The 23,653-nt window shown below is 47.4% G+C and overlaps 13 protein-coding genes across 13 annotated transcripts; 7 read left to right on the plus strand and 6 right to left on the minus strand.

Annotated features, from left to right (window-relative positions):
* Positions 1 to 24: 24 nt before the first annotated feature.
* BT62DRAFT_962061 (uncharacterized protein) lies at positions 25 to 492 on the plus strand. Its single transcript, XM_043188623.1, has 3 exons — positions 25 to 100; positions 150 to 188; positions 238 to 492. The coding sequence occupies exons 1-3, from the start codon at positions 87 to 89 to the stop codon at positions 413 to 415; spliced, it is 231 nt and encodes a 76-aa protein (XP_043043773.1). The 5' UTR covers positions 25 to 86; the 3' UTR covers positions 416 to 492.
* BT62DRAFT_927590 (DUF1909-domain-containing protein) lies at positions 243 to 948 on the minus strand. The gene is made up of 4 exons (XM_043185293.1): positions 913 to 948; positions 737 to 862; positions 660 to 682; positions 243 to 606 (listed from the first exon to the last, which is right to left on the minus strand). The coding sequence occupies exons 1-4, from the start codon at positions 919 to 921 to the stop codon at positions 537 to 539; spliced, it is 228 nt and encodes a 75-aa protein (XP_043043774.1). The 5' UTR covers positions 922 to 948; the 3' UTR covers positions 243 to 536.
* A 219-nt stretch (positions 949 to 1,167) lies between these two features.
* BT62DRAFT_943140 (uncharacterized protein) lies at positions 1,168 to 2,840 on the plus strand. Its single transcript, XM_043187864.1, has 9 exons — positions 1,168 to 1,270; positions 1,322 to 1,336; positions 1,394 to 1,496; positions 1,527 to 1,676; positions 1,723 to 1,787; positions 1,835 to 1,895; positions 1,948 to 2,165; positions 2,218 to 2,453; positions 2,508 to 2,840. Exons 3-9 carry the CDS (start codon positions 1,408 to 1,410, stop codon positions 2,760 to 2,762), a joined length of 1,074 nt encoding a protein of 357 aa, XP_043043775.1. The 5' UTR covers positions 1,168 to 1,270; positions 1,322 to 1,336; positions 1,394 to 1,407; the 3' UTR covers positions 2,763 to 2,840.
* Positions 2,820 to 7,773, minus strand: BT62DRAFT_962067 (uncharacterized protein; the record flags this gene model as incomplete). Its single annotated transcript, XM_043188624.1, has 15 exons — positions 7,568 to 7,773; positions 7,139 to 7,511; positions 6,570 to 7,089; positions 6,408 to 6,520; positions 5,568 to 6,350; positions 5,351 to 5,514; positions 5,182 to 5,300; positions 4,819 to 5,129; positions 4,661 to 4,770; positions 4,448 to 4,609; positions 4,209 to 4,393; positions 3,948 to 4,151; positions 3,726 to 3,899; positions 3,533 to 3,666; positions 2,820 to 3,476 (listed from the first exon to the last, which is right to left on the minus strand). The coding sequence occupies exons 1-15, from the start codon at positions 7,756 to 7,758 to the stop codon at positions 2,820 to 2,822; spliced, it is 4,200 nt and encodes a 1,399-aa protein (XP_043043776.1). The 5' UTR covers positions 7,759 to 7,773.
* Positions 7,774 to 7,840: 67 nt separating this feature from the next.
* BT62DRAFT_962071 (uncharacterized protein) lies at positions 7,841 to 9,639 on the plus strand. Its single transcript, XM_043188625.1, has 6 exons — positions 7,841 to 7,950; positions 8,000 to 8,377; positions 8,427 to 8,776; positions 8,830 to 8,974; positions 9,023 to 9,263; positions 9,325 to 9,639. Exons 1-6 carry the CDS (start codon positions 7,895 to 7,897, stop codon positions 9,457 to 9,459), a joined length of 1,305 nt encoding a protein of 434 aa, XP_043043777.1. The 5' UTR covers positions 7,841 to 7,894; the 3' UTR covers positions 9,460 to 9,639.
* A 48-nt stretch (positions 9,640 to 9,687) lies between these two features.
* On the plus strand, positions 9,688 to 13,686 carry BT62DRAFT_927593 (cytoplasmic protein). Its single transcript, XM_043185294.1, has 10 exons — positions 9,688 to 10,314; positions 10,365 to 10,661; positions 10,711 to 10,980; positions 11,029 to 11,238; positions 11,286 to 11,510; positions 11,561 to 12,019; positions 12,069 to 12,269; positions 12,319 to 12,703; positions 12,754 to 12,947; positions 12,997 to 13,686. Exons 1-10 carry the CDS (start codon positions 9,970 to 9,972, stop codon positions 13,384 to 13,386), a joined length of 2,976 nt encoding a protein of 991 aa, XP_043043778.1. The 5' UTR covers positions 9,688 to 9,969; the 3' UTR covers positions 13,387 to 13,686.
* On the minus strand, positions 13,557 to 15,644 carry BT62DRAFT_962077 (ATPase, V1 complex, subunit C). The gene is made up of 9 exons (XM_043188626.1): positions 15,123 to 15,644; positions 14,820 to 15,071; positions 14,676 to 14,767; positions 14,528 to 14,626; positions 14,405 to 14,473; positions 14,268 to 14,360; positions 14,121 to 14,214; positions 13,932 to 14,069; positions 13,557 to 13,875 (listed from the first exon to the last, which is right to left on the minus strand). Exons 1-9 carry the CDS (start codon positions 15,270 to 15,272, stop codon positions 13,687 to 13,689), a joined length of 1,176 nt encoding a protein of 391 aa, XP_043043779.1. The 5' UTR covers positions 15,273 to 15,644; the 3' UTR covers positions 13,557 to 13,686.
* Positions 15,355 to 16,651, plus strand: BT62DRAFT_962079 (Rhodanese-like protein; the record flags this gene model as incomplete). The annotated part of the gene is made up of 6 exons (XM_043188627.1): positions 15,355 to 15,684; positions 15,740 to 15,776; positions 15,828 to 16,024; positions 16,084 to 16,168; positions 16,223 to 16,529; positions 16,598 to 16,651. The coding sequence occupies exons 1-6, from the start codon at positions 15,378 to 15,380 to the stop codon at positions 16,649 to 16,651; spliced, it is 987 nt and encodes a 328-aa protein (XP_043043780.1). The 5' UTR covers positions 15,355 to 15,377.
* Positions 16,652 to 16,742: 91 nt separating this feature from the next.
* On the minus strand, positions 16,743 to 17,751 carry BT62DRAFT_1072380 (uncharacterized protein). Its single transcript, XM_043178847.1, has 4 exons — positions 17,375 to 17,751; positions 17,154 to 17,319; positions 17,041 to 17,105; positions 16,743 to 16,992 (listed from the first exon to the last, which is right to left on the minus strand). Exons 1-4 carry the CDS (start codon positions 17,466 to 17,468, stop codon positions 16,916 to 16,918), a joined length of 402 nt encoding a protein of 133 aa, XP_043043781.1. The 5' UTR covers positions 17,469 to 17,751; the 3' UTR covers positions 16,743 to 16,915.
* Positions 17,752 to 17,829: 78 nt separating this feature from the next.
* BT62DRAFT_916745 (uncharacterized protein) lies at positions 17,830 to 18,648 on the minus strand (the record flags this gene model as incomplete). The annotated part of the gene is made up of 5 exons (XM_043184012.1): positions 17,830 to 18,027; positions 18,087 to 18,122; positions 18,176 to 18,339; positions 18,390 to 18,479; positions 18,534 to 18,648. 5 exons carry the CDS (start codon positions 18,646 to 18,648, stop codon positions 17,830 to 17,832), a joined length of 603 nt encoding a protein of 200 aa, XP_043043782.1.
* Positions 18,649 to 18,966: 318 nt separating this feature from the next.
* Positions 18,967 to 19,558, plus strand: BT62DRAFT_884612 (endoplasmic reticulum protein; the record flags this gene model as incomplete). The annotated part of the gene is made up of 3 exons (XM_043182801.1): positions 18,967 to 19,173; positions 19,221 to 19,456; positions 19,501 to 19,558. The coding sequence occupies 3 exons, from the start codon at positions 18,967 to 18,969 to the stop codon at positions 19,556 to 19,558; spliced, it is 501 nt and encodes a 166-aa protein (XP_043043783.1).
* On the plus strand, positions 19,535 to 22,606 carry BT62DRAFT_502243 (uncharacterized protein). Its single transcript, XM_043181178.1, has 12 exons — positions 19,535 to 19,759; positions 19,815 to 19,855; positions 19,913 to 19,927; positions 19,988 to 20,016; positions 20,068 to 20,198; positions 20,246 to 20,340; positions 20,398 to 20,786; positions 20,839 to 20,877; positions 20,926 to 21,244; positions 21,293 to 22,044; positions 22,097 to 22,421; positions 22,471 to 22,606. The coding sequence occupies exons 1-12, from the start codon at positions 19,735 to 19,737 to the stop codon at positions 22,561 to 22,563; spliced, it is 2,253 nt and encodes a 750-aa protein (XP_043043784.1). The 5' UTR covers positions 19,535 to 19,734; the 3' UTR covers positions 22,564 to 22,606.
* Positions 22,482 to 23,600, minus strand: BT62DRAFT_962088 (20S proteasome subunit beta 3). The gene is made up of 5 exons (XM_043188628.1): positions 23,512 to 23,600; positions 23,347 to 23,466; positions 23,234 to 23,298; positions 22,788 to 23,177; positions 22,482 to 22,734 (listed from the first exon to the last, which is right to left on the minus strand). The coding sequence occupies exons 1-5, from the start codon at positions 23,512 to 23,514 to the stop codon at positions 22,686 to 22,688; spliced, it is 627 nt and encodes a 208-aa protein (XP_043043785.1). The 5' UTR covers positions 23,515 to 23,600; the 3' UTR covers positions 22,482 to 22,685.
* Between the last annotated feature and the right edge of the window lie 53 nt (positions 23,601 to 23,653).

Consider the following 23,653-nt stretch of genomic DNA (forward strand, 5'->3'; position numbering starts at 1 on the left):
AACTACGCTTCAAAAACATCATGTCCTTCCTTGGTGGTGGTCCGCGGGCTGGTCCAAATGGCGGTGTCAACCCAGAAAAAATTGAAATGGCCATTACCGAGTGACTATCCTCATTCTTCGTTTTCGCTCCGTTCTGACTGTATCCACAGACTGGACACAGTCACCGACTTCTTCAACCGCATGGTGGCGTATGGACGTTCTTTTTGTCCCCTTTGAGATGTCTGAACGTTGCTCTAGGTCATGCCATAATAAATGCATTCCCGCCAGATACGCAGACGGCGAGCTGAACAAAGGCGAGCAGGTCTGCATAGACCGCTGCGTCGCAAAATACAACGACGTGCAGAAGAAAGTCGGCGAGAAGATACAAAGTAGAAGTGCAGCGAACGCAGGTAGCTCAGGCTTCGGTCCACTGTAATCATCTTCCATCGCACCATATTTATTCCTCGGCCCCCACACTCTGAAATCTAAGATCGAAAGTAATTCCGTGTCAAGTCTACACCAAAGCAATTGTAGTGCGAAAAAGTAAAAACAACAGGTCATTTCCCAAAAGTTGGGAAGCATTCAGCAAGGGTCTTGCTGTGCTTGTTCTGTGCATGCTCCTCTAGCCTGTTACGATAATTCGTTCAGAAAAAAAATACGATGAGTCCTCAAATACTCACGCGGGTGCCCGAGTAGTGACAAACTTGATGAAGATATTAGCCAGCCCCCTGTCATGTAAGGGATGTAAAATGCTCACGAATGCCTGTCGACATGTCGCACAGAGGATGTTCGTAGCTGCTGCGTTGGACTTTGACTGCGACTTGGATCCCTTCGCAGCGTTTTTGTCCGCATTTCTCTCCCGTTTCTGAGCTGCCTTGGCGCCCTATACATGAGATGAGAATGAGCCACCATACAGACAACTTTTTCTCTCACGTTTCCCATTTTCAAATCCGAGTTTGAACAAACCCACAGCGCAACGAAATGAGCGAAAGGCGACGTAAATTGGACAAACACCTGTTACGTAAGGTCTCGATTTCACAAATTCCGGTCGTTTTCCGGACCGTCTCTTTTGTCAGAAATATTCCACCATGATAACAAGTTTAGATGACTCAACGAACTCTTTCTTCTTTACGACTACGTCCACTCTTTTTCGTCCAGCCGCGCAAAATGTCTTCTTCCTTAGATGGCGCCAGAGCAAAGGTTATCCAATCTGCCAAGGTCGAACTTTTGTCCAAGACTCAAGCTCTAGAGAATGATTATAAACGCAAGGAAATCGCTCGAAGCTTCATTTGTGAGTCGTTGTAATTGCAACAATGGAGCCCATACTGATGAGATAGTGAAGCGGATACCATTACTGGTTGGCCACCCTCTCAGTTATATCTCCTGGCAGCTTAAATGAAATAAAATGTCACAGTTCCCACCGCAGAGATGTATGCCTATGCCGTCAATGCGACTCTAGGTGACGACGTATATTCGGAGCCTTCGACCACGCCAGTTATTTATCAGCCTACTTATCAGTATTCATCTTGACATCCCTCTCCTATTAGCGCCCTGGAAGCTCATATCGCCCAGCTGACCGGCAAGGAAGCTGGACTATTCATGCCATCAGGAACGGCATCGAACCAGATTGCGCTACGCACGCATTTGAAGCAACCTCCATACACAGTCTTGTGTGACCACCGTGGCCATATTCACAGGTATGCGTGTCGCATGAATCTCATCCGTAGCTAATTTTAATTATAGATATGAAGTCGGGGGAACACCCTTCCACTCTGGTGCTGCCATGACCACTTTGATCCCCTCAAATGGTACAAATATCGCATGCCAGTCTGTGTGCGAACTAATTTTGCAACAGGTCATCATCTCACTTTGTCGGAGGTGGAAGACAATGTGATCTATGACACAGATGTCCACTTGTAAGTCCATACTCGTTTGTTTCCGCACTTTTTTTCGTTTATCCTCGGGCAGAGCTCCGACAGAGGTCATCTCGCTTGAGAACACTCTCAATGGAACTATATTCCCGCAGGACGAAATCATTGCTATCTCCGAGTTTGCCCGTTCGCACAATATTAAGATGCATCTTGATGGTGCACGTCTCTGGCATGTTGCTATTGAGACTGGGTTATCTTTGAAGGAGTTGTGCGATGCCTTCGACACTGTCAGCCTCTGTTTCAGCAAAGGGCTAGGTAAGTTACTATATTATCCGAATTTTAGGTACTCATTGTCCTCTGTGTAAAGGCGCACCTATCGGTTCTTGCTTAGTCGGCCCAACAGAGTTCATAGCGAAGGCCCGTCGATTCAGAAAGCTTTTTGGGGGCGGTATGCGACAAACTGGTATTCTCGCTGCATCGGCTGCTTACGCTCTCAACTACAATTTTCCGCTACTTGTCAATGTCCATGCACTTGCTCGCAAGGTCCAAAAAGGCCTTGAGGACGTCGGTGTGACCATTCTAAGCCCAGCTGAGACTTGTATGGTGCGTGTTTACTATACTGCGCCTCAGAGATTGGCTCTTATAGCTCCATTTCAGATTTTCTACGATGCTTCGAGCATTGGCGCAACGTATGATGAAATATTCGAGCGAGGGAGAAAGTTGCCAGAGCCCCTCATACTGGGGGGTTCCAGAGTTGTCATCCACATACAGACTTCCGAGGCTGCTGTGGACGATTTCTTGACCTTAATTCGGGACATCGCCGGGGAGAAAAAGAGAGCAGGATTTGTTAAGCCTGAAACAAATGGTCAGACTCATTTCAAGGAGGTTTATGTCAGAAGGGTCAGCCATTAGAAGAATACAACAATACAAATTAGATATATGTACGCTGTACAATGAAAACGGAGCCTCTTATCCTTTGCCGATATATCTTTGCTTTTCGTAGTCCTTCCACAATGCTTTCATCATTGCTTTTCCACCCGCATCAAGAGACGATAGCATGATTGCGTCTCGACTGTGTTCATTGATCATGTCACACAAGGCGAAAAGGCCAGGCTCTAATTCTTTCCGAAGACTTGCCGGGAAGACACAAAGAGGATCGCCGACAGCATTAATATGTGCCGCCAACACATAAGCAGCATGCTTGGAAAACGGTCCCACCAAAGACTCCGCCTTTTGGACCTCTCGACTCGATGACTGGGCTTTGACTATGTTTTTGGTAGCCAAGGATTCCAAGAGTCGAGAAAGTGTCTTAGCTTCTTCGTTGCCCAGAGGTTGCTGGGGGGTTATCCAAGGTGGGAAGCTCTGTGCGACCATGGCGCTCTGCTTTGCCCCAAGCTGAGCGCGTGGTCTCCGCATGGTCATCAATAACTGTCGCAGAATGTAACTGAGATGGGGCAAGGTTTGGACGACAAGGTCGCGTCGGAAACGGACAAGGGCCCGAATGACTATGACGACATCATGGAAGGTGGCCGTCGAGGTGTTCTTATCTTGTTCTCGAGCACCAGACAGAAGCTTTGCTATAAGTGACCATATCGCGCTGACGTCAACTGGTCGTAGCGTCATTGGCTGTTCAAGATCGGTGAGGTTCATATAATAATGATACAGTCACCAGAATAGCCTACTCGGTCGCGGCATCGTTGAACTAGGAAGCGGAGTACCTGCTGGCGGATCAACGGGGACATTGAGATGAATACATCCCTACTCCCGAATGTCGTTATACAGAATGTCGTAAAGGTTTGAGCAATTGGGAAGGTAGCTTGTGTATCGGATATGTAAGAGACATTTCCATGCTGAGCAGAAACGAAAGTGACCAACTTGTTGGAATCTCTTGTAACAATAACATGGATACGCCTACCATACACTGTAAGGATGCCATGGTGTGTTCGCCATCCAAAAGCGAATGAGAGATTGTCTTTGTTACAAGGGTAAATTCCCGAGCCGATAGTCCTCCATATATGTCGGCTAGAATGGCATCCATGCAGGCTTGACCTAATTGATAGTAAGTAAAGAAGCAAGTGCCCGTTATTCTCCATTTACCTTCGACGCCGATTGCTGGATATAGAACCACATAGGCTTCCGTTACTATATCCAAAAGCACGCTCCGGGCACCATCTGTGCTGTACAAGAATTCCTCTTTGAGGATCGCAAAAGCAGTTGTTATCGCATGATCATGAGTATGATTTTTATCGAGCTGACAGAACTTGAGGCACAACTGATGTCCGTACATCTGTGAATTGACGCCTACAGGTTGATAGGGTATAAGAGCGATACGGCACCGGCAAACAATGGACGACATACCTTGGGGCGTTAGCCATCGTTGAAGGGATATAATGCAATGCCACCCTATCAACAGGCCACTGGCATGCGTTTTCAAGTCGTCTGCAGTTAGGTCGCTCGCTATCATAGCCATCATAGAAGGTTGAAGGAAGTTCTTGAAATCTTTATGAATCTTACGCATGTCAGCCCTGAATTCATCTGAGAAACTAGCAGAGAGACATATCAGCAAAGGAAGCTCCACCCAAAAGCAAAATTCCAACCTGTCAGCTTGGTGCTCTCTGATCAAAAGCTGAAGCATTCGCTGGAAGCACTGTGAACGGACGTCTCGCTCAAGGAAAGAACTGAGCTGCAGCCTCAAATGAAAGCCGGACAATAGTTCCGCCGCGGCTGAGCGATGGCTCTTCTCTTCTTTCAAGAGCGAGCTAACAGCAAAAGGATAAGTTTCAATATCGATTGCAGCGTCTCTAACTTACGATAGATAAAACTCAGCAAGATCCAGCGTGGCAAGCGTCAATTCTTGCTTGGTTATGGCAGCTGTGCCAGATGTCATTAAATGTTCCAAGTAGGACGGAACATCTTCAAGCTACCTTCATGTGAGTCAATCGGTAGAAGAAATAAGTATCAAGCTAACCGGTCTGTCAATGACGCCAAGATGTGAGAATACCCGCCTCGCAAAAGTGCGGAGCACTGATGCAGATTGGGAGATGTATTCCTGATCTTCGTTTGTCGAGCCACAGATCGACGTATCTGCGCATAATGCTTTCTTCGCAAAATTTAACCGTGACTGCCGAGAGAAATACTCAACTGGGAACGCCAGTAGAATACGGAACACAAGTATTATGTCACGGCGTGTTGTACTATCATTTCGGACAGAGTCCTCCGGTCGCTGGTCATTAGTTCTTAGTATTGATGTCGCCTCATCAAAATACGCAAGGAATGCATCTAATTCCACCTGTATGAATTACGTTGTCAACATGACAAATAAGCTACTCACTGCGTAAGCTCGGCAACTCCCAAACTTGAGCCGATGACAGGCAATGCTGGAGTACGGTGTTACCGTCCCTGACGATGACGCTAACAAGATTTCTCAATTGCTCATCGGATGCCAAATCACTAAGCCTCATTGAAAACACAACTTACTCACAAAGAGACTGCAGACTTACTCTAGAATTGGAAGCCATTGGTCGATAAGAAGATGAAGCAGCGCAATCTGTGTACGGCTAGCATCTTGGGATATCGAGCCCTGTGCAACAAAGGCAATCAATTTGTCCACTAAAGATGCGTGCTCCTCAATATCATGGCCGACAGAATCAAGCAGAGTTCTAAACTATAACAAGAGAAGATGAACGACAATAGACACATACACAGAAAGAGACATACAATCTCAAAGTTCATAGTAGGATAAATAGGGTATCCATGTTCATCACTGCTTTCGTCCATTAACACCATGAGCTTCGTCAACATTTTGCTTTCCCATGAATCTTCTGGGGTCAATGAGTGACAACGCTGAGCGCCCATGGAGTATTGCAGACGGAGAAGTGATGACACTCCCACCGATGATCCCCACACCTCATGAGAGTGAGTACTAATTGTTTTGTTCAGAAATCTTACAGACTTGGATAGGACTGGACACAGTGACGCGCTCCGGAAAGCGTCAGCAGAGCGGTGCGTCTCTTCTCGAATTGAGGACGGTAACGATTGCTGCGATATCGCGGATAGAATAACAGTGGATATCCGACACGAGAGTGTCAGACAGAAAGCTGACACGTCCAAATCGTGGATGATGTCTTCGGAAGCAACCATAGGTGATTTCCCCTTCTTTACTTTTTTGATGTGCTCCGACAGGGTTTCTTGTGCAGCTGAGAACGCATCAGAGCACGAAGCAAGAGTTTCAAAGATTGAGCGAATAGTCGGTAGTATTTGAGTGGAAGTGAGGAAAGTCCGAATAGATATAACCAAGCGATCAAAATGAGCAGGATGAACAAGTGCAGACGCTTCCGTGGCGATCTGATAGGCCGACCTAACGTCGTCGAGGAGGGGCGTTATCTGGTCTCGTCCAAGCGCTGATAGTATGACGGAGATGTGAGTATTCAGGGTGCGAGTCTTGGAGTGATAATCCAATAGAGTTTCCAGTAACGAGAAGAAAGAGTCGACAGTGGATGTCTGTGTGATGATAGATATCTAAGATAAAGAGAGGTTGGGACGAAATGATATACTCACCACTAATATTAGGGGTAAGATCCTGGGCAATGCCGCTTCTAGGATACTGTACTCTATGCGGGCGATCATAGTGAGCACATCAGCTACAAGCGAGACAATGTTCTGTTGTTCTTCTAAAAGTCGATCAGGTGGTGGCGCACAGTCAATGAGCTCCAGGCATACCTGCAGCGCTAGTGGTGCTGAGAACTGAAATGGCATTCTCGACGACCTTTGCGAAGACCCCTTCAAAATCTCGCTGACTGTTGGAGAACAGTGCTTCTTCATCGATGACCTTCAACAATCCCACCTGAGCCCTCCAAGCTCTGGCTTCTAGGCCACTGGCATCTAACAAAGGCTGAGAAGAAACGAAAAAGCACATCCCCGCCGCTCGAACTTCCTCTACCCCACCTGTCGACTGCCGCGATGATCCCTGTCCGAATAGTGCCCCGCGAAACCGTTTTGCGGTGGTTACGAACGAGCGAAATATGCGAGGAAGGTTGCCCAGAAGTGATGGTTTGTCTACGCCCTCCAGGACGTCGAAAAATGCAATTTCACCGTCAACAGACTGCCGGAGGATATCGAGGCTGAAGAGGATTTCAACGCCAGCAGCATATATGTTCTCCCCAAGAATGGAGCTTGCGGCTTCTGGACTAGTGTATGCTATCCAATCACAAAGGTACATTTGGGTAAATGTAGAATAAAGCTACGAGACTCTTTAATGAAGGACAGAGAGCAACGTGAAAGAAACTGACCTTCTTTTTCATTGACGAATTATTGAGGGAGGACATGAATGAGTGAATTAACCACTGTCCAATCTGATCGTGATTCCTGTCCGATTGACAGCACTGTGCAGAAGACAAGAATATTCCGAAGCACTCCAACAAATTTTCGGTGGTAAATTTATGTACTGCCAGCGGCCACAATATCGCCAGACAGTTGCATGTAAGGAGCATTAGGTGTCGCCGAACTTGGTTATCAACATCTGATAGGCCTCTGAGGAGGGAAACGACGACAGGTAGGACCGGGATACGATTCAAAAGCGGTAACAGCCATGTCCTTAAGGAGGCTTGCGGAGACGAGATGACATCGAGTAAGAGGCCCCAATAACGAACATCCACAGGAGCGCTGAGAAACGAAAAAGTCAGCACAACATGATGATCATGCATACGAAATGCTCGCACGTCGTTTTTTCTTTAAGCAGTCTAATCAACACCCAATCCGCAATAACTTCCTCTTTTCTAGGGACATAGAAAGCTTTATTATCCCATGCCTGCTTTGCAATCTCAATTTTCGGAGGTCCTTCAGGGAATGGAGGATCAGAGGAGCTCTTCAAGGCTCGCACAAAATCCTGAGACGAGTGAAAAGGCTCCATGACTGAGTGCTTGATCAAAACCTTGAACACGGAAATAATTTTTCTTCACCGGCCCGGAACTGCCAGTTGTGCCCTGTGCCAACTCTTTCACTGACTTCATTACTACTTGCTCCATCTCTCTCGTCGTTTGAATAGCATGAATCTCTCGGAATGTCAGTCACTCCAGAGAGAGGAATGGGAAGTCTTGGAGGTGTGCATACATCTCCTTCTTTAATGGCGTGTGTTTTAATACAATTCTCTAGTCCATCTATCCTGAATGCGTTTCCAGCGGCATATGCGATACTTCGGTAAAGCTTGAAATCCCTGTAGAGTTCAGTGAACCTCGTACCGTCTCTATCTCCAATGATGGTCTTTCGCAATCTCTTTCTCTGACTGTGTTACCGCCGCTTCTGCTGCATATTGACTTGCCTTTGGCCTACCCCCTCTACGATCCTCCACAATTGGTATCGATACACGCTACGCATCTTTGGATGCCCCGATTATCTAAGCTTCAAAGTACCCTGTCTCGGATGTGGCAACCTGGAGAAACTGTATTATACAACTGGGTTGAATTCATTCATGGCGGAGAGTTCTTGCACTCTGTAGATCTTACATCCGACACGGATCCTACGGTCATTAAGTGCGCATTTCCTGCATTTCTGGTGATTCTTTCATTAACGACGCCGTAGCCTCCCTCATCCAGCACCTCAGCTTCTTTCGCCTTTGCTGGCTGCCTATGAAGTGTCCTCAAAATCTAACCGATTCGCACAAAATTCATACCCGTGTTCCATTTGTCTGACTTCCCATAAAGGCTCCAAGTGTTTGCAGCTAACATGCGGTCATGTCTTTTGCCGACCCTGTCTCGAAGATTTTTGGCAAATGTGTGTGAGAGAAGGAGAGGTTTCTAGAGTAGGCTGCCCTGATCCACGTTGTGTCAAGTTTGGCAGAGAAGCGAATGAGGAGGAAGTCGCACGTATTTTAACACCGGAAGAAATACAACGATGGCGTCGGTTGAAGGAAAAGTGCATGCTTGAAAAAGGTGAACTCATTTGCTCTACATGCGCTAAGTAATGCTAATTTATGCGCACGCAGACCCTACTATCATGCATTGCCCGATGACCTTTTGTCAGACGGCTGTCCCTAAACAAACTGCTAACGATGAGGAATCCGGCTGGGACCGCCTAAGAACATGTCCGTCATGTTTATGCTCGTTCTGTTCGATTTGCAAGCACGCATGGTAAGCAACATAGCTGTAACCAATGTAGGGATTAGCTGAACGAAGTAGGCACGGTCCTATATCGCCCTGCTTGGCCTCTGCGCCGAATGAAATCGTCAAAGAGTATCTTGCGCTGGCTGAAGGCTCGTCACGCCGTGAAGTACTTCTCAGGAAGTACGGGAGAGGCAATGTTCTCAAGCTCGTCAATGCATACCACGAAGACCAACTAAGTCGGCAATGGCTCGAATCAAGCACGATGGCATGCCCTGGATGTGAGGTGCACGTGGAGAAAGCCATGGGTTGCAACCATGTAACGTCTCTCTCGGAGAGTGTAGTAGAAAGGCTCCTTTTTGACGATTATTTATTTCTAGATGACATGTGCTAGATGCCAGATGCACTTTTGTTACCGATGCGGCGCAAAGCTCAACGGATCGAACCCATATGTGCATTTCTCGACACCCGGTGCGCGATGCTACAACAAGCTGTTCGACTTTGAACAGGGATGACGAGGAATGGATCCACGACCTAGATGGGTTATGAATGGAACGGAACTCGAGTATTGTAGAATAGACACTCCGGAGAGATGTCTCGGAAGCGGCCTCATGAGGAGAGACGGTCGTCATAGAATTTATTAAGTAGAGAAACTTTTGAGGCAGAATGCAGACACCGAAAGAGGCAACTTGAGGGCGGAATGAAAAGGCGGCAAAGACACCGGGTGACTATCTGAGACTTGCTCTGACCTTTAATTTTTTGACTATTTTTGATCTTGCATTGTTCCGGATATCGAGGATATAGGTCGAGTATATTCCTTAATATTCGTCTATATAACTCGTTTCCCAGCGTGCTCGGTCTGTCTTTTGCCCGGCTTTGGTGCATTTCCGTCAATAGTGGAATTTGCCAGCAACGGCAGCAGCAGACCCAGCATCGATACCACTTCCAGTGTCGCATACCCTCCTATCCAATACCCTCACCTTCCACGACGCCAGTTATTCCGTTTCTCTCTTTCTGCACTCGACATGGACGTCTATACAACTTCTTTCACTTATCCACGCCGGTCGCGACACATTCATTCCCCGTCTTCATCACTCGACTACGCGTCCGCCACAGAGCTCAGAGGCACACCAAGCGAGCCTTTTCCTACACCACACCTTCTCCAGCAGCATGTAAACACTTCTAGTATTCCTTCAGAGGCCGACACTGAAGCCATCGCCAAGCTTGCCATGCTTGCCGGCACCTTGCATGGTTGTCATGTCTCTTATTTCTTGACCGACCAAGGTCGCGGTTGGAATTTCCATGTTACCGGCTCCTACCAGCAGGTCATGATTACTCGTGGTATGATATTAAAAGAGTGTCCCGTCCAGGTGCGTTGCCTTTTTCTCTCTCTCTCTACCAGTAGCTGACGCTGTCCCAGCACCGCGCCGCAATCAAGGTTACACGTTCAGAGATCCTCGATTCTCCTTCTTCGAAGCCTGCACTCAAGCCGGAGGTCAGACGTCGACTGGACGACATCGCTTCGCAGACTCTAGCGCATATAGCCGTCGTTAACAGCCCTTTGTCGCTCTCAAGTCGCACCCCCCCAGACGGGATCAGTAGCAGCGCTGGTTGGTCCGGGCTCGAGACTGAACGTATATGCGAGCTTGTTGTGACAGGGCCTGGCGACTCCGTTGACTTGGCGAGGGTGCGGTTGATGGTCATGCTAGACGAACTGGTGCGTTCTTGGCCCAATTTCCTGTGCTTCGAGCTTACATACCTCACAGAGTGGTCTTAAATCCGAAATGTGCGAGATTGACTACAAACTCGCCTCCATCATCGCTGGCAAGAAGCGTGGTGTTCTTCAGTCTATCCAGGAAGAGACCGCCACAAACATCTATCTGCCTTCCCCGTTACAAGGTCTGGTAGGACCTGATATTTCCCTTTCCTCTGGCACGACGGGCAGTTCTCGTTCGAGTAGTGTAATCTGGATCACAGGCGAGTTTTTTGGCGTACAACGTGCGAGAGACATGTTGTATCAGGTGTCAGCTACGAAGGTACGATTGTCACACCGGAATCCATGTCCATCTTCTTACACCACGCAGAGCAAGTCAGTTATTTCAAGAGACACCGCTATTTTGCCACGCAAGCTGGACTGGATGGTGACAGACCGACCCGACGACCTCAAGTCTATAATGAGTGACAATGCTACGTTCATACAATTTCCCCCTCTCGGTAGCTCCACCAGCCTCATCACTGTCTTTGGGGACAGCCGCGTCAACATACAACGCACGATTCGCTCCATCATGCAACTCGTACGTCAGTCAATATTGGCTTCCTCTCACGCTCAATCTATTCGTAGGCTTGCAGCTATTACGTTGGATCTTTCTGGCTTTTGCCCGTACAATTTAATGCGCTCTTACCGCCCACGACACTGGGTGCTAGTCAAGTTTCTACACTGCTCAAACAAATTTCGATTACGACTGGTGCCGAAGTCGTTTTCAAGAGCATGTGCTTTGAGATGCACGGTCTAGAGCATGAAGTGAGAGCTGCAGTCGGCATGGTCATGGAACTGGATCTCATCAAAGTACGGCTTCCAAGCATCAGTCCGGTCCTCGGTTTTAATCCTTGTTACAGACTTTCCAGCATGAAATACGTTTTCAGATCGAGCTATCAAACGAGCATCGTGAATTCATTAGCGGGAAGAAGAACGGCAAAATAAACAAGATCATGCAGACGACTAATGTCAAAATCAAATTCGAGACGTTTAACGACCACAACTTCCTCATCGACATTTCTGGACCCGACAGTTCTGTTTTGCAGGGCCTCTCACTACTCCAAGAGGAACTTCCAGCCGAAATATCTTTCCATGTCCCAGAGGCCTATCACAAGCGCATCATTGGCGTCGGTGGGAGGAGCATCCAGCGCATCATGAAGAAGTATGGTGTATACGTCAAGTTCTCCAATGCGGAGGAGTTTGCTGCATTGGGTGGCTATAACGACAATGACGACAACGTTGTGGCCAGGACACCAGCAAAAAATGCCATTAATCTGGACAATCTCAAGCAATCAGTGATGGAGCTGGTCAGCCCTAAGGTAACGGCTACTTTATTTCTTGATAAACAATTGACATATAATCATCCAGGATAAGGACTTCGTCAACGAGACGGTTGCCATACCTCGACGGTATCATCGTACGCTTCTGGGGGAGAAAAGTATTTTCATTCGCGACATCGAAACGAAGACAAACTCTCACGTCCGATTCCCGGACAAGGAGACAGCATCCGACATTGTGACAATATTCGGACCTGAAAGCCAGGTTCAGATTGCCGCTGCTATGCTTTTGGTACGGCTTACTACACGTTTTCACGTTTTCTACTGACAGCCCTCTCTAGGAACATGTCCCGTTCGAAGCCGATATGGCTGTGCCTTCGAGCTCTGAAATTCCCCGGATTTGTAACTCACCCGAATTTCTCACGTTCGCGGAAGGTATCAAGCGTGATTTGCAGGTGTCCATCGTACCAAACCTCAAAACCGTCACCGCGAATGGGACCTCTACCTCCGATGCGTCTCCAGAGTACACATTCAAGTTCCGTTGCCAGCGAAGTAACAGTGACTTCCTCATCACCGCTCGCGAGATGCTTGAGCAGTTCCTGGTTAACCACAACATCCATGTCTATCCTTCACCGACGTCTCACACACACAAACGTGGAGATTCATTTGCGGAAGCCTTCCCACATTTCGATAGCAAAGTTCTTTCTGCAGCGGCAAAGACTCGAGGTAAGCCTTTTTGTTAAATGTCGTAGACGTCACTCATCTCATCGTTTCAGTAGAGTCGGTAGACCTTGGACGTTCGGATCCTGTCCTTGGAGACCGGCGGTTACGTCTGGCTAATTCATCTCCTGATGTGAAAGCTCTCTTCAACTCGCCGGCATACATCTACAATTTTGAAGAGCATGATGATACCCAAGGCGCATATGGCCCTGGCCCTACACTTGAGTATTGGTCACCGTTACCCCCCATTGTATGTCACTTGCAAGGTCGTACGGTCCAATGGTACTGACAGATGATAGGGATCTGGCATACCTTCTCGCACGCGCCATACTGAGGATGCTTTGAAACGAGGTTCGGACTCACTACTCGAAGCAAAATTGAAAGAACAGATATCTAAACCCCGCTCTCTGACGAATCGGGCCCAGTCCCTTGACTTGACCTATTCCCTCTCGCGAATCACGGAAACCTCCTCTGGTCTTCCGCCGGACTCGCCGACAACTTCAACGGGCGACAACGGTGGAAATTCGAGTCCAACATCAGCCACTGCCCCTTCCTTCCCTAGTGTGTACGGTCCACCTATGTCGTCACGTTCCGCCGTCATTGGTGTACCGCAGATGTCGGGCGGAGCGTATGAAGCTGATGATGTTGATGCCGAAGCTTCGCGGATGATGTCGAATCTGGGTTTATGATGGATGTTCTGTGAACTCTTCTTACCGGAAGACGGCGTCTGCATAAAAATCCGAAGATAAACATCGGACAATATATTTCTTGATTCTGCTTTGTTATCCTATATTTTTACCCTTCGTCTTCACCGATTACGATTCGGTTTGTATTTAAGTACCTACACTCAAACACATTTACCATTTTCCCTATATCTCATCTCCAGTGTACAGTTTGCTTCCTACAATAGTGGGCTGGTCGTATCGTTATATTTTCACTAATAGAAATTTAATGGTATGAATGTCAATGAAAAAGGTGGTATCAATGAATTAGTTCACGATCCAAGGTACTTCGTACATAACGAAATCGAAGAAGTCCTGCTCCATTAATGATTGGTATTCTCCCACAAAGTCCTCCGAAGTCTTCGCCTTTGATTGCGCACCACTGGCGCGCGAGCCAAGATATGAGAAATGTGACTGCAGTATACTAAATAGCTTCTTTGCTGACTTCGCATCTGGCTGCAAAAGGAGATAACAGGTGAATATGTCCCAGCATTACATATGGACAAGTATACCTTAACGGCAAGCCCTATGTAGTTTGCAGGAAGTCCATATCTAAGCACGCTCTCAACGAATAGACGAATAACTTTGAGGTGTACGAGAAGCTGGAAAGATTCAGAGAAATTCGTCCGTGACAAGTGGAGAAGCTCAGTCTGATTTCTTGTGAGCTCAGGTTACACCACAATGATTAAATCCCTGCATACCCAGAGTTCCTTTTCCGTGATATCCGCCGTTTGGAGCTCTTGGCGCTGATTGTCAATGTCTTCTTCGGAATACACGAAGTCTCGCACGATGAACCTATGCAGACGGGTATTTACAGACGGCGAAGAAGTGCGAAGTAGATATCGTACTTATTCTCACGACATTTTTGCACGAATTCATCGCGTACTCGTCTGAATACGACGACGCTGTATAAAGTATACTCGTCATCGGAAGCGATGGACCTGGGGTGATCAGATTTGAAATGACGTAGCAGAAGTCGACGCACTGAGCTGAACGAGGCACCACCATTGACGCGAACCTTTCGTATTTAGAATTCCAGACCTTGACCAAATTTCTGTATGGATGTAAGCCATCTGGCATCATCACTCGTTCCATTGAGTAAACATACTTGGGGACAGCAACTACGAGCGTTTCGAGATATTCAGAGTCGCCTATGAAGTCCTCTTTAGACACAACATCCACCAAAGAACGAACGGAGAGATTCCCACTGAGACAACGTCAGCGACGAGTTATTCATCGACATTAGGACAACGCACGTCTTCTTTCGCTGCATCTGCACTAAAGAACCTTTCACCAAGTTGTAATTTGTCAACTTTGCTCGCATTGAGTTGTCAATCGATGTCATTTCCTTTACAGCAGCGTCCATGATCAGCGATATTGTCGTTCCGAAGGGCGCCAACCTTGTTCAGCGTCTCAACCATCTCTCTGAGTCCCTTCTGTACGCCATACCGGCCTTCGTTCCACTTCCAATCATCGAGAACATAGCTATCAACGGTCCTTTCGTTTACCAAGATGTGCTGGGCCAGTCTTGAAGGATCATTGTTTAACAGATTGCGCAAAGTGTCGACCACCTTTGCTACAGTAGCGGTAAAATAGGTTTCTTGTTTCGGAAGGTCTTCAGATAGTGCAATGAGCAGATCTAGTGTTCCTGTCTTTGTGTTCCACTGTCAGACGGCTCTTAGTAATGGGCAAAGAGAAAGCACCTTGAATGATGGTATGCTGAATTGTGAAATCGAGTTAGGAGGGTAGTTTTTCAACTGTTGGGTGACCTTATGAGTGATCTCCTGGTGGACCCCTTCCGAGTCTCCATTCAGTGGGATAGAAATTAGCCAGGTACTTTGGTCGGAAGGCATTACAAGTTCGTCGTAGTCCAAGTTCGTCGAGGGGCTTCCGTGCAGTGCTGGTGTACTTTGGTCCTGTTTGTATTCAAAGCCTTTCCTCGATCTCTCTCCACCAGGATGCTTTTCAATTCCCTGCTAAAGGGCACTTTACGAATTCCTTTCTCGCGATTTGCCTCCTCTTCTAATGTAGCTCCTCTGATATTGTCTCCCCTCCAATTGCGCGAGATGTTGCACTCAAAAACTCTAGTCTCCGTGCTGGATGCTTCTTGGTTTATGCCCAACAGTCCTCGCAATGCAAAGAGCGAATTTATTGCGAAGAGAATACCAGGTTCTCAGTTTCTGGACTTAGATGAAGTGGCCAGCTCCCATCAGTTAGGCCTCAAACATATGATGCCCACGGAACGCGTATTCGCGGATGCGTGTGGTATGTGGCTTCATCTATCTCTGTATGGAAGACCAAGTGAACCTGGTCACGGTAGAAAGATTTGGAATTGAACCTGCATCTCATGTTGTGATGTGAGACGGTCAACGTTCCGTGTCCTCAGTCGTCCTAATCCCACAACCCAGATACGACAGTCACGGCATCTTTTCCTCACCTCGCGCCCTGTTCATGTTCAGATCGTTTGGCCATACTAATTCCAGTATTGTCAATGGTGGTTTGCCGCTCTGGGAAGACTTGGGTTTTCCTATTGAAGATGGGCCTGCTTCTGAACCGGAGCCAGCTGAATATCCAGCGCCAATGCTTGATGTGTCGACTATTCGCAGTGCGCTCCAGGACCTCGCATTACTGTTCTCTATCACTGCTTACAGTCCTCTTTATCAGATTATGAACAAATGGTTGCCAATTCAGCCTTGGACCCGCAATCGGTCGGTGCCGACGTTGTATTAGACGCGCGTTCCCGGGGCAGGTAAAATCTACTAAGCTCAATCAAGTGATTTAGTTTACACTTTGAACGTTACAGGTTTACAGGTGCAGATCCTGAGCCAAGGCCCGGTCTCGAGTCCGGACACATACCTCGCTCATTCTCGCTGCCGTTCAATGTTTTCTTGGAACAGCAAAGCACGGCATCGAATCCGATATACACAACCCTGCGTCCCATTCCGGAAATCCGTCAAGCGTTAGTTGATGCTGTTGGAGAAAAGCAGGTCGAAGCAATTTTGAAAGGAGATGCATCTGTCGTGACCACTTGTGGTAGCGGGATGACCGCCGCTGTACTCTGGTTAGGTTTGAAACTTTTGGGCGCCCACAAAGTTGGGCTATACGACGAGGTTGGTCCTCCGAAAATCTGTCAACGTGAAACCCAGGCTGATCTTTATCACCCTTTTTCATCTCGCAGTCCTGGACTGGTTATGCAATGCGCGGCTCGAGCAAAATTGAGAAGACTGTTTAGAGAGCGGCGGGCGTTATGTACAGCAGACCGCAATGATTCCATTTGTGGTTCTTCCCGCAGACTTTCAATTTCCGATTTACAAGTCTAGGCAGAGCAATTACCAGTTGTCAAGAAGCTGTTGGTGTCCTCCCTGGCATACGACATTGTACAGCCGAATAATATTAATACAATAAATATCATGGTAAAAATACAGCAACACGGACAGCTCGCACAAAAGGCGTCTACAGCCCTAGCCCGAATGAATACACACTGAAACACGCGACCTTAGCACACAAATTCGTGTAATACGTCTATGAATGGGGGCGGTGGTAAATGTGGTAGCTTTCCCAACACTTGGGCGGCTATCAGAAAGGGTCAGTGAGAAACGAGGCCGCAGCATTTTCACTTACGCCTTCCGCTGTACATGATCTCGATTCGATGACTCTTTCCTCTCCGAAATATAGTCAACCTCCAGCTGATAGGATCAGGAAACAGCAGAAAGATAGTACACAGGTAGACGTACCTCTCCAAAAGAAGGACGTTAAAGTCCTTCTTAGCAACTTCCTGGATAAGTTGTTGTCGTGAAAACGTTACCGCATTTCGGAGGGCGACACAGGTCAGGTGGTTAACGTCGAAAAGATATGTTCCCCGCGTGTCTACGTCACTAACGGCAACGATATCAAGGGAATCTGTCTCGTAAATGAGGCCTGAGGATGTCGGACGGGGGCATGGTAAGGACCGCACCTTCATCATCATAATACATGTAAACTGGCTTCACAGCCTTGCTATCAACCACCTCCCAGGGTGTCTCCCACTGGCGTCGAAACTTGAATAGCATTGAGTAGAGAAGAGAGAGGAGTCCTATGGTTTGAATGACGGGTGGCAGAATAAGAGGATGGCAGCTTTTTCATATCAGCACTCCTTTACAGCAGCGTCCTTTATAAGGACCCGCAAACAATTGATAAAACACGACGGCAAGCACTGTAAGAGCAATTGGAATGACTCATTGCCCGAATACCAGGGTTGATACAGGGGCTACCACAGGTAACTGTTAGCCGAGTCGGTAAGCGTGTTTACGCGAATCGGATGCGGTTCCGGGATATCGGGGCCGATTTCGGAGTCTTCACGGCGTAGAGGCCGAGTTAGGGGTATTAAGATAACATTACACGTCGGGTAGAACAATGCCACCGTCATCATTATTACATGAAGAGGAAAGCCATGGTACCAACAACCCACACAATGAGGCCGGACAATGATAGGGAACTCGCGAGGGGGTCAGAACCTGAACTCGAGCTGGAACCAGAGCTCGTAGAGTTCGTGGAGTTCGTAGAATTGGTACAAGTTGCATCTATGCTCTGGGAAAGACTGAAGTTGCCCAACAACGTCAAGTCGGAGCACTTGTATGTAAACATCATCAGCGTCAGATCAAGCCAAGTATAATAAAACCCGCCAATACCTGGTAAAGCTGGTCATCGCCTCCATTGTACAGGAACTATATCGCTAACACGTTAATTCATTAGTATGGGTTAATGGCTTGAAGCGCACCTGAAGGGTCACGTTCTGGCCACTCGTAAGACCGGTGGCATTTGTAGAGGAAAGATTCAAAGAAAGACAGAAGAGTCCTTCTCCTTTCAGTTCGAAAAACGGCACGATTTGTTCAAAATCATCAAACGAGGTCGGGTTCGAAGACGTGCTTAGATATACAGCCGCTAGTTACGTATGTTAGTAAAGAATACGCAGAATGATACTTGTTACATACCAGTCCACTGGGGATGCTCCGAATTTAGAGAGAAAAAGCCACTATCAAGTGGGAAATCGGTTCTGTTTTGTGCAACCGAAGTGTATCCGTCTGATAAATCGTAATCGGCGACCTGATAATACGACAAGTGAGGTAACCACATACCGCAAAATGTCGGCTCATTGTCCTCGTTGAACGCGCCGCGGGGGTCAGGAAACTGAAGTTGGAAATGGGCATTGGCCGCTAAAGCAAAGGCCGCCGCAAGGAGGAGGAACTTCATTTTTCTTTGATTTTTGGGGCTGAACGAATAAAGGAGCTGAGCAATGGATAAAAATGCATCTCGTTAGGCTTTATATTCGACTGATGTGAACCAGAGGTATGTACAATCTATCTTTAGGATCGAAAAAGTTTTTTTAACCTGTTTGGTCATGATTGTGACAACGCAAGACGAAGCGGATATTCCTTGTTGCCCGGAATTCCGAATCAGCTTTGAAGAAATTTCAAGTCAGATGGCGTAATCCTGCGTAATCGTCAAGCCCAGCACTCTCTTCATCTTATCATCATGTTCAAGTTGCGTCCCATGCTTCACGCCGCCGAGATGGCTTCCCCTTCTCGCCTCGTCCCAGTATTTCGTCCAGTTTTACTTCGTGCTCGATTCGAATCGTCGACAGCCCCCCCACCCAATTCTGACGACAAGGCCGCCTGGAAGGCTGCAAGGGAGCGTGCCGACGATTTAATCAGAGACTGGGATGCCAAAATCATAACTTACGAAGAGTTGAAGCCGAAAACACAGAGCCCAAGTCCTGTAAGCCTTCTACACCCGACTTTGAACCACATCATTGACCGCTGCAGAACGCCTACCTCATTGATGTTCGCGAACCAGACGAGGCCGCGCAAGGCATGATCCCCTCTGCCGTCAACATACCACTGACCGTCCTGGGAGATGCCCTGCACATGTCTCCAGAAGACTTTTCGACAAAATTCGGCTTCAAGAAACCTGGAGCACGACAAGAAGTTACCTTTTACTGTCGAAGTGGGAAGCGGAGTACCACAGCTAGCGATGTCGCGAAGCGAAACGGATATACCAAGTCTGTCTTCATTTCTGCAGTCTGTATCCATCTGATGTCGCCAGTATCCTCAACTTCAAAGGGTCATGGCTTGATTGGGTAGAAAGGGAAACAAACAAGTAGCGTGTTGTAATCAGCATCCACAACGCCAATAATCATCGTTCTTCTTCATGGTCCGTTCATTTATTTAAGCTGAGTTCCGAGGATCGTCGTTTCTGGAAAACCGTTTTTTGAGACGAATTACCTCATTATTCTTTCGTTTTCCCATCTCCGCACAGAACCTCTCGCCCATCTCCAAAATGACAGGCAAGAAATATGAAGTAGGTTAGTGCTTGCCCGCGTCTCATATTCGGTAACTTTCAGTGTCTTGAAAACCTAGAGGTGGTGAAGGAGGCTCGAAGGACTAGATTAAACAAATGGGTTCGCAGCTCTCCTGCCTTTATTGTTTTGGAGTGACTTCTGACTTTCATTGTAAAGGAATACCTAACAAAGGTATGCGGAGTCAGTCTCAACATAATTCACTCCATGGTATTGAATTATACATGCATATAGTGGTTTGGCTATGAGGATGATGAAAACACGTTGGTGGCTCGGTCGCTCTTAGACACAGATTCTTACTATGTTTCCCTCAGCTGGCAGACAGAATACTCTCTGCAAAGTCATTGCTCGAGACTATTAGAGAGCTTCTGGAATCACGTCGGCGACGGTAATTACGATTTCGCATGCACGGGGCGTATCATCAAGGCGGATCCCGAGTGGATAGGTGAGTTGAGTGACTCATTTGATATTTCGCTGTATCAGCACCCATAGCGAAAGAACAAAACTATTTCCGCGATACATACATCCACAAAACCCACGAAAGATTGACCATCAGGATACCGGCCCGTCCCCTTGTAGTGCATCAGGTGAGCCCGTCAAAATCTGTTATGCAGATCCTATTCCTGATGATATTCATCTTGCAGGAGCATAAACAAGTCCCTTCACCCCATGAATCGACCTCCCATCGCCGCGACGACAAGATTCCCTCCACAGCACGGTCCGCGGATGCACCAGGCAGCCTACCAGAAACGCCGAGGGTCTCAAGAGGTCCTACCACTCAAACTTTGCCTACTTTCAGTCCCAACGACCAAAGCGAACAACATTCCAAATCTAAGTACTCTGGGCTTAAATTCTATAAATCTGGTAGTGCTGACTCTATCTTTCTGGGCGGGTATGATCCCCACGCGTCAATTTCGAAGGACGTCGGTGACGCATTGTTTGCAACCGCCACAGATAGTACCATGACTTCAGCCCTATATGATGATGGCAGCTCCTATCCTGTCACTGACAATGACTTTGAGGATGACTTTCTGTAGGTCGAAAAGGACATTCTCAAGTAAGAAATCTAACCACTATGGACCAAGTGCCGAAGCTTTCAGGCTTGACGAGGCTGACTCAGAGGGGTAACTACTTCTATGGTAATATTTCTATTCATGCTCACTGGTAGCCAGTCCTTTTATCGATGACATTTGGAATGGCGATCTTTTTGTCAAAGTTGGCGGACGAGAACTATTCTGCCAATGTATCAAGGTTTCACCCAATTCGCCTGCTGACAATGACGAACGTATTCGTACTGCTCTTCGATCTCTATCTGACATTTCTGGGACATCCGACCATGAGAAGCGTCACATTTCCCTTGACGGCTTCTATCTAGCGTCAGATCTGAAGTCGATTTTGACAGGGAGGCTTGTAGGATTAATCAATCCTTCAACTATCTCTACTCAAGATTGCTTGCAAAAGCTTCAAGGTTGCATGACGAAATACTCTTTGGTATGAATAACTCTCGTCTATCGGTTTACAAACTGATGAAAAGTATAGGTATCACTCCTACAAGTCCTGGCCCCCAGCGTCGAGACCCAATATCTGCTGTTCTTTCCCCCGTCATTGAAGGGGCTTTGTGGGAAATTCCACCTCTCCCCCGTCTCCATTCATGATTCGACACTGATGGTAATTTTGCTCTCGGCTGCCATACCGGAATTTGGAGGCATTCGACGGTTTGATTGTCTCGTAGGCGAGGTACTCTTGCCTATTTCTGACTGGACAGCATTCTACTCTCGCGACGCCGTTTCTATCTTGGGAGTTCCCGAATGGTTGCTTACGTTTTTGGCGGATTGTCGGTCCTACGCCATATGGCCCGCAGTTGGAAGTGAGCAGTCGCTGCAAACATCACTGCTTCGATCAATCATTCGCAAATACTCGTTTGCCACAGAATCTAATTGGCATAGTGCTGTCGTCCACGAAGCTGGAATCATCTTTGTTCATATTGGATTTTTACGCCGCCTGCGGGAGTCTTTTGTTGTGGCCCGTATGAACGAAGCTACGATTGTTCAATACGGATCCGATGAGACTGTTCATTGCTACAATTGGGGCATGAAAAAATTGTACCACTCGGGTGGTCTTGTCACATTTACAGCAAGCACCCTACTTGATCACCCGCTGCATGTATTCAATCTTCTGGAGTCCGTAGAACGTCGGTTAGAGTGGGACCTCTATGTCATACCATCAGTATTGGAGAGAGCAATCAACACACACTACAAGGACAGAAAGCAGGCACTTGCAGCCTATGACATGTAATGGATCCGCACGGACATTCTTGTATATTCACTGACCACATCCACGTAGGGGTGACTTTGTGTTCGAGCGTATTCTCAATGCTATACAAGAGAGGACGTTGATGTTCGCATCAATATCATCACCGCCAGACGACCACCCCCCGGTCGACTTGACAGATTGGAACTTTCTCTCTGTAGGGCCATGCACCGCTCGAGAAATCCTCGAGTACTGCACGACGGACATGACGGAATACGTCAACCTCGAAGAGACTGCTCTTCTAGATAAAGATATTATTCCTGATCTTGAGGGCATGGCGACAGAGCCCGGTATCGCAAACAAGTATCGGCGCTACATTGTGCTGACATCGGAAAGCAAAAAGCATGACAGTCTCATGGTGAGAGGCCCACCAGTACTGACCATATTTGTCCATCAATCTTCTGTAGGTTGAATGCATCCCGATAACAAAATTCATCTTTGAAAATGCACCCTCTACAGTTATCAAGCGGCCTTTCACTCAAGTTGCCACTAGTTTGTAACCCGCCCAGATGCTTGCCCCGAACTCCTCGAGGTTTAGTACGATTCTTTTGGAGATGCGGTATATACTGAGGAACGCAATTTCTGTCAATGCCGAATTTGTAGATATAGTACAACATAGGAATCAATCCATTCTCCCTTTGAGTGTACGAGAAACCACCTTATCCTTGGTACTGCACTCTATTGTCAGAACCTGAAAAGAAAGCACGTGCAGAAAGCAACTCACATGACATGCACTATGCAGCCCCAACCCGAGTATGCATCACGATCGACAGCATTTAAAATCGTCTGGGATATCGTCTCGAACAAATCCTCAGGCTCCAAACCAGGCTCCCATAGACCTTCAGCAACACCATACAACTTGGAACTGGCCGTTCCGGCGACAACAAAGTCTTTAGCAAAATTTAGACATCCAATGAGGTCGGTAGCTGCAATGAAAGGCTTCAGGCCACCAGAAGGTGTCTTGGAGAGACCAGCCATAACGGGTTCGATGAAATATGGGCCAAATCGATGTTCGTATAGAGTAGACGACACGAGATGGGCAAATGTCTCTGGCTCGATTTCACGTTCTTCCTTGATGGTGTACATGTTGACTCTGTATCTGAATCTCTCTCGTCTAGCAGGACCACAGCATGAGAGTGACTGTTATCAACCAATAATCCTAATACGCACAGTGTAGTTACATCGGTCGCCAGACCAGGAAGCCCAACATATATGCGGTCTGTTACTGGGAATATCTTTACAAGGTGAGAGTCACAGAAAAACGGAAGCATACAGATAAATACCTTTTGAAAATTGGAAGAGATGCCTAGGGCTTGATTTCCAAGTCGTAAGTCAGATGCAATGGCGACACAGTCCTTCCCGACCATAGCTATGACGGAGCCACCGTTATATTCCATTATCGACTAGAAGAAGTTAGCACCCATTCAGGATGCACTTGGTGGACATACCATGATGACAAACAGAAACGGGTGAGAGGAAGGAAGGATGGTGAATGTGTACGCGTACAGTGCTCAGTGACGCGTCCTCAGTGAGTTGTGACTGTCACGGTGTAACGTAACACTTTCCACTACGGCCGGGCCGGGCCTTAGA

Source organism: Guyanagaster necrorhizus (assembly GCF_019112545.1).
Source record: "Guyanagaster necrorhizus MCA 3950 unplaced genomic scaffold BT62scaffold_4, whole genome shotgun sequence".
Taxonomy (NCBI): Eukaryota; Fungi; Basidiomycota; class Agaricomycetes; order Agaricales; family Physalacriaceae; genus Guyanagaster; species Guyanagaster necrorhizus.